Source organism: Gallinula chloropus (assembly GCF_964237585.1).
Source record: "Gallinula chloropus genome assembly, chromosome: 36".
Taxonomy (NCBI): domain Eukaryota; kingdom Metazoa; phylum Chordata; class Aves; order Gruiformes; family Rallidae; genus Gallinula; species Gallinula chloropus.
In genome coordinates this window covers 432131-438218 of record NC_140121.1, presented here as the reverse complement: position 1 = coordinate 438218, position 6088 = coordinate 432131, and the positions used below count along the sequence as shown (strand labels likewise).

The following is a 6088-nucleotide window of genomic DNA, read 5'->3' as shown; positions in this document are numbered from 1 at the left end:
GGGCTGAGGGGTCCCCAGCTGGTTGAGGGCGCAGGGGAACTGGTCGGTACCTGGGAGGAGGACTCACCGCACAGCACCAGGAGCAGCCCAGCCATGAGCCACGACTGAGGCCTGGCCATGGCGACACTCAGAGCGCCACGAGGCCGGGAGAAGCCACCAGGACCCGTCACCGCGGCACGGGGCTTTGTCTGCGGGTGTGTGGCGGAGCGATCGATACCCACCCAGGGCTCAGAGGGGCATCACCCCCCACCCCACTCCAGCGTGAGCATTCGCCATCCTTCCGCGGCCCTGCCGCGCTCACCACACCGCCAGGAACTGGCGCGCAGAGGAGAAAGAGGAAGTGAAAGTGTGGTGTGGCGCATGCTCGGTGCAACGGCTCTGAGGATGTGGGCAAAACCCCAGGGTCCGTTATCCCCCCCCACCAGTGGGTCATGGCACTGCCGACAGCTTTATTGGTGCAACGCGCCGCGACAGCATCTTCCAGCCTCTTGGGCACCTGCTCCTTCCTCCACTCTGCCTCCTCACCCTCCTGGCATCGAAGCCAACATGGCCCCAGGCACCGAAATACCGGTGGTCAGTTCAGTCAGTCCCCCCACCGGGCACCAAGACACAACCATGGGCACCCCAAAACCATCTCCTGGTGTCCCATGGGATGAAGTTCCTGGAGCAAAGGAGCATCTCCATGATGGGGGAGGTAGGTGCCTTCCTCCTCCCCCTGCATCCCAGCCCCGTGCTGGCCCGGCACAGCCACTGTCACCTCCCCGAAGCAGCAGCCACCACCAGCGTCATCTCACTGCGGCATCCACCTTCCCGCCGCGGTCCCCAGTGTCACCGTTGCGGCGGGAGCTGGTGGCCGCGGTGCTCAGCCCTCGCCGGTACCCGTGTCCGTGGTCAGGGCATCAGGACGGGCAGGGGGCTGCTGAGTCCCCCATGGCCTCGGCCCCCCCGCTACGCTTGAGCCGCCTGTGCCGAGCCGTTGAGCGCGGCCGTCTCCTCGGGGCGTCCTGGCGGGCGCAGCGTCTGCATCTCCGTCTCCTTCTGCTGCTGCCGCCGCCGCTGCTGCTCCCGCTGCCGCAGCTGGTACCGCCGGACCTTCTTCTTGCGGTAGTAGATGCCGTAGCCCACCCCGGCAGTGACCAGGACACACACCAGCAGCAGAGTTGGCAGCACCACCGCGTGCAGCCAGTCGATGTCATGGTCTGCGGGAGAGCGGGGATGGGTCAGCGGCGCTGAGCCCCGGGACCCCCAGCACCCCCAGTCTCTATGGGTCCCTATGGGTCCCTATGGATCCCTGTGGGACTCTATGGGACTCTATGGGTCCCTATGCGTCTCTATGGGTCCCTGTGGGACTCTATGGATCCCTATGAATCTCTACGAGTCCCTATAATTCCCTATGAGATCCTATGGGTCCCTATGGATCTCTATGGGTCTCTATGGGTCCCTATGGGGCTCTATGGATCCCTGCAGGTCCCTGAGGTGCCCAGACAGTCAAAGACCCCCCAGGACCTCCAGCGCCTCCGAGACTCACAAACACCCCCCAGGAACCTTAGAAGCCCAGGACCCCCAGGACCTCCAATATTCCCCAAGAACCTTGGTGCCCCCCAGGACCCACAGGACCTCCTCAGAAGCCCTGAGCTCCCCCTAGATCCCCCATCCTCACTCACAGTGGACCCACACGGTGATGTCCCGCTCCACTTCACCCAGCGTGTTGATGGCCCGGCAGCGGTAGGTGCCGGTGTGGTCGCGGGTGACCGGCTGTGGCACCCCGACTGTGAAGGGCTCCCCGTCCTTGGCACACTCCAGGCGGGGTGGGGGGTTTCCCCGTGCCCGGCAGCGCAGGGTCTCATCCTGCCCCTCAGTCCAGTTCTGGCTGGGGGGGCAGCTTCCATCATCCAGCCGGGGTACGGCTGTGGGAAGAGTCAGGAAAGGAACAAGGAATTAACCCCCCCCACTCTGGGAATTCACCCTCAGTCACCCCAGCACCGAGCCCAGCCGCTGCGCTCTCACCGAGGACCGAGAGCCGGACGGTCCTGCTCCTCTTCAGGGCTTTGCCAGCACCGGGGATCTGGGCTTCGCAGCTCAGCACCATCCCATCATCCTCCTCACGTGCCGTCAGGGTGATGCTGAGCGGTGACGGTGCCCAGTCTACCAGGACGCGCTGGTTGCCGCGGATCCGCAGCCGGAGCTCGGGGGAGGCACCGGGCGGTAGCTCACAGACCCCCATCACCGCCGTGTCGGCTTTCGGGGTGCTGGTGTTGATGTTCAGAGCCGGCGAGGGGAAATCTGTGTGTGTGATGAGCACGACACCAGCGGTGACGCCGGGGCCACGGGAAACAACCCTCAACCCTGTCCCACCCTGGTGACTTCGCCGCCACCGTGGACTCACTGTAGACGTGGACGGTGGAGTCCTTGCGCCGCTCCTTGGGCCCCACCCTCACCACGCAAACCAGCGCGTACGTCCCCGGCTGGCCGCGGGACACCGCGGCGGTGGCGCGATGCCCGTCCTGGCTGACCGAGAGCGGCAGCGGCTGGTTGGCAAACAGCAGCTGGAACGTCGCCGCTGGGAAGACGTGCCCGACGGCGCAGGTGGCGTTCACCGTCTCACCCATCTCCAAGTGGATGTGAGGCTCCAGCTGGGGATCCTCTGGGAATTCTGCCACCGGAGAGGAACGGCCCCAACGTTACCGTGAGCACCGTGGCTGCCGGAGCCACGGCAGGGCGAACGCGGGCGCGGTGCCGGTGCTGGCTTACCGTAGACGGTCAACACCTGTGGGCTGGAGGTGTGGGTGGAGCGGGGCCCGTGGGGCGCCAGGTTGAGCAGCGCCTGGCAGGTGATGTTCTGCCCGTCGTCCTGGCGCTGCACCAGCAGCTGGTGTGTCACGTTCACCGTCTCCGGCTCGTCCCCGCTGTGCTGCTGGAAGGTCTGGGTATGCAGCACCTCGCTGCCCCGGTGCAGGGTCACCGTCAGGTTCTGGACCGGCGCGACCTGGTGCACGTGGCACACCAGCTCCTGGCTCTTCCCCACCTCCACCGCCGGCACCAGGTCCATCTCCACCAGCTCTGGTAAACCTGGGGGATGGAAGTAATGTGAGGGGGGGATGATCCCGGTGTGCCAGGACCCCCCCATCCCATCCCCATCCCCACACCATCCCCATCTCCAGCCCCATCCCATCCCCATCCCCACACCATCCCCATCCCCACCCCATCCCATCCCCAATCCCATCCCCATCCCCATCCCCATCCCCATCCCCATCCCCATCCCCATCCCATCCCCATCCCCACACCATCCCCATCTCCATCCCCATCCCATCCCCATCCCCACACCATCCCCATCCCCACCCCATCCCATCCCCAACTCCACCCCATCCCCATCCCCACACCATCTCCATCCCCACACCATCCCCATCCCATCCCCATCCCCATCCCCATCCCCTCCCCATGGTGCCTTACGGTAGATGATGAGCTTGGTGGACATCATCTTCCTCTTGGAGTCGCAGTTGTAGTAGTAGAGGACGCTGGAGTTCCAGGCGGTGACATTGAGCAGCTTCACCACCGTCTCCTCCGGTGTCGCCTTCACCCGCTGCTTCAGCATCGACGTCTCCACGCTACCGAAGCCTTTGGGGTCTCGGCACGTCGACCTCAGCGTCAGCAGGATGGACCCACCGTATTCAACCACCAGCACCTCCGGCTCCACTGACAGCTCGAAGGAAGCGCTCGCCTGCCCTGCCAGGAGAAGACAGGGGGGTTGGAGGGGCGGGCTTTGGCAGCCAAGGAGACCCCCAAATTCATCCCTATCCCTGGCACAACGGGGGGAGGTTGAGGGGACCCCCCCCCAGGATCATTCCCATCCCTGGTACAGCAAGGAAGAGGTCAAGGGGGTCCCTGAAATCATCCACATCCTTGGCACAGTCAAGGCAATGTTGAGGGGACCCCTGGGCTCCTCCCCATCCCCGGCACAGTGGGGGGATGTTGAGGGGACCCCCAGGCTCCTCCCTATCCCCATCCCAGTGGAGGCATGTTGAGGGGACCCTCAGGCTCCTCCCTATCCCCATCCCAGTGGGGGGATGTTGAGGGGACCCTCAGGCTCCTCCCTATTCCCATCCCAGCGAGGGGGGTGTTGAGGGGACCCCCATCCCTGTCCTCATCCCAGCGGGGGGATGTTAAGGGGACCCCCGTCCCTGTCCCCAGCACGGTGGGGGGATGTTGAGGGGACCCCCCCAGACTCCTCCCTATCCCCATCCCAGCAGGGGGGTGTTAAGCAGACCCCCATCCCTGTCCCCATCCCAGCGGAGGGATGTTAAGGGGACCCCCGTCCCTGTCCCCATCCCAGCAAGGGGATGTTGAGGGGACCCCCATCCCTGTCCTCATCCCAGCGGGGGGATGTTAAGGGGACCCCCGTCCCTGTCCCCAGCACGGTGGGGGGATGTTGAGGGGACTCCCAGACTCCTCCCTATCCCCATCCCATCGGGAGGGTGTTGAGGGGACCCCCAACCCTGTCCCCATCCCGGGGGGAGGGGATGTTGAAGGGACCCCCATCCCTCTCCCCATCCCAGGGTGGGGATGTTGAGGGGACCCCCATCCCTCTCCCCATCCTAGGAGGGGGGAAGCTGTCCCAGCACGGCAGGTGGGGGGGAAGCAGCAGCAGCGCCCAACTTCTCCTTCACGGGGGGGAAGCGGTCGGCTCCGCGAGCAGATGGGATCCGTGTTCCCCCCACCCAGCTGGGAGCCTTGTGGGGGGGTGTGGAATGAACACAACCCCCCCCCCTCCCCAAACCCCATCCCCAGCCCTCGACAGCTCCCTGCAGCTGGTGCTGGACCACGCTCCCGCCCCCCCCCCCCCCCCCCCCCGCAGCGCCATGTGCCTCGGGACTTTCCCAACGCCGCGTCCAAGGGCCAAGGCCAGGGGGGCTGCGGAGGAAACCCCCCCCCCAACACACACACAGAGCTCCCGTTGTGACTCAGCTCCCGGGGTGGGGGATTTCCCCGGAGCTGCTGAGAGAACTTCGCCCTCCCCCCCCCCGGGCGGGAACGGGAAAGGGGAACCCACCCCCACACACACATCCCAAGGTCCAGCCCTTCCTTGGAAACCCCGGGGCAGGAAGAGGGAAAGAAGGAGAGTTCCCAGGAGGATCCAACCGATTTCGCAAAGACAAACACGACTTCGCTCCCGGGCGCTTCCGCCCGCTGCCCTCGGGACGCGGCGCCGGGACGGCGGCTGCGGGAAGCGGGGCACCCCCATCGCCACTCCATCCCCCCCCAGTTCCATCCCCATCCCCCCCAGTTCCATCCCCATCCCCCCTAATTCCACCCCATCCCCTCCCAGTTCCACCCCTTTTACCCCCCTCAGTTCCATCCCCATCCCCTCCCAGTTCCACCCCTTTTACCCCCCCCCCTCAGTTCCATCCCCATCACCCCCAGTTCCATCCCCAACCCCATCTCCCCCAGTTCCATCCCCATCACCCCCAGTTCCATCCCCATCTCCCCCAGTTCCATCCCCATCCCCCCTAATTCCACCCCCATCGCCCCCAGTTCCACCCGTTTTACCCCCCCCAGTTCCCTCCCAGACACCCCACTGCTGTGATGTCAGGGGGTGACATGCGCTCTGGGGCGCACACGGTGACGGGGCCATGGGGTGGGGTGTGGCGAACCCCAAATCACGTCGGGGAACGATGGTGCCGCTGACACCAGAGGAACGCGCCTCAGTCGCACCCACCTGCCCCCCACCCCCCCAACACCCCCCCACCCCGTTATTCCACCCCCCTCCTTACCTGCGATGACCCCCAGGGCGCACAGCACCAGCACCGCGGGGCTCATGGTGTTGGGGGGGGGGGGGCTCCGGGTGGGGCTCCAGTAGCGGCAGCGGGTGGGCTGGGGGCTCCGGGCGGGGGGGGGAGGCGGGGGGGGGGGCTCCGGAGAGGCTCCGGGACTGGCAGTGGGTGGGCTGAAGTCTCTGGGGTGGGGGGGCTCCGGGACCAGCAGTGGGTGGGCTGGGGGCTCCGGGGGGGGGCTCCGCTCTGGCTGTCGGTTATCCGGGGAGGGGGAGGGGGGTCTCCGGGAGCAGCGGGGTGTCCGGTAGCTCCTGGGGGGC

The 6088-nt window shown here is 66.5% G+C and overlaps 1 protein-coding gene across 1 annotated transcript; it reads right to left on the bottom strand.

Annotated features, from left to right (window-relative positions):
- Positions 1 to 443: 443 nt before the first annotated feature.
- On the bottom strand, positions 444 to 5814 carry ICAM1 (intercellular adhesion molecule 1; the record flags this gene model as incomplete). The annotated part of the gene is made up of 7 exons (XM_084277792.1): positions 444 to 1199; positions 1665 to 1907; positions 2008 to 2283; positions 2387 to 2653; positions 2752 to 3069; positions 3451 to 3723; positions 5769 to 5814. The coding sequence occupies 7 exons, from the start codon at positions 5812 to 5814 to the stop codon at positions 949 to 951; spliced, it is 1674 nt and encodes a 557-aa protein (XP_084133918.1). The 3' UTR covers positions 444 to 948.
- Positions 5815 to 6088: the final 274 nt, after the last annotated feature.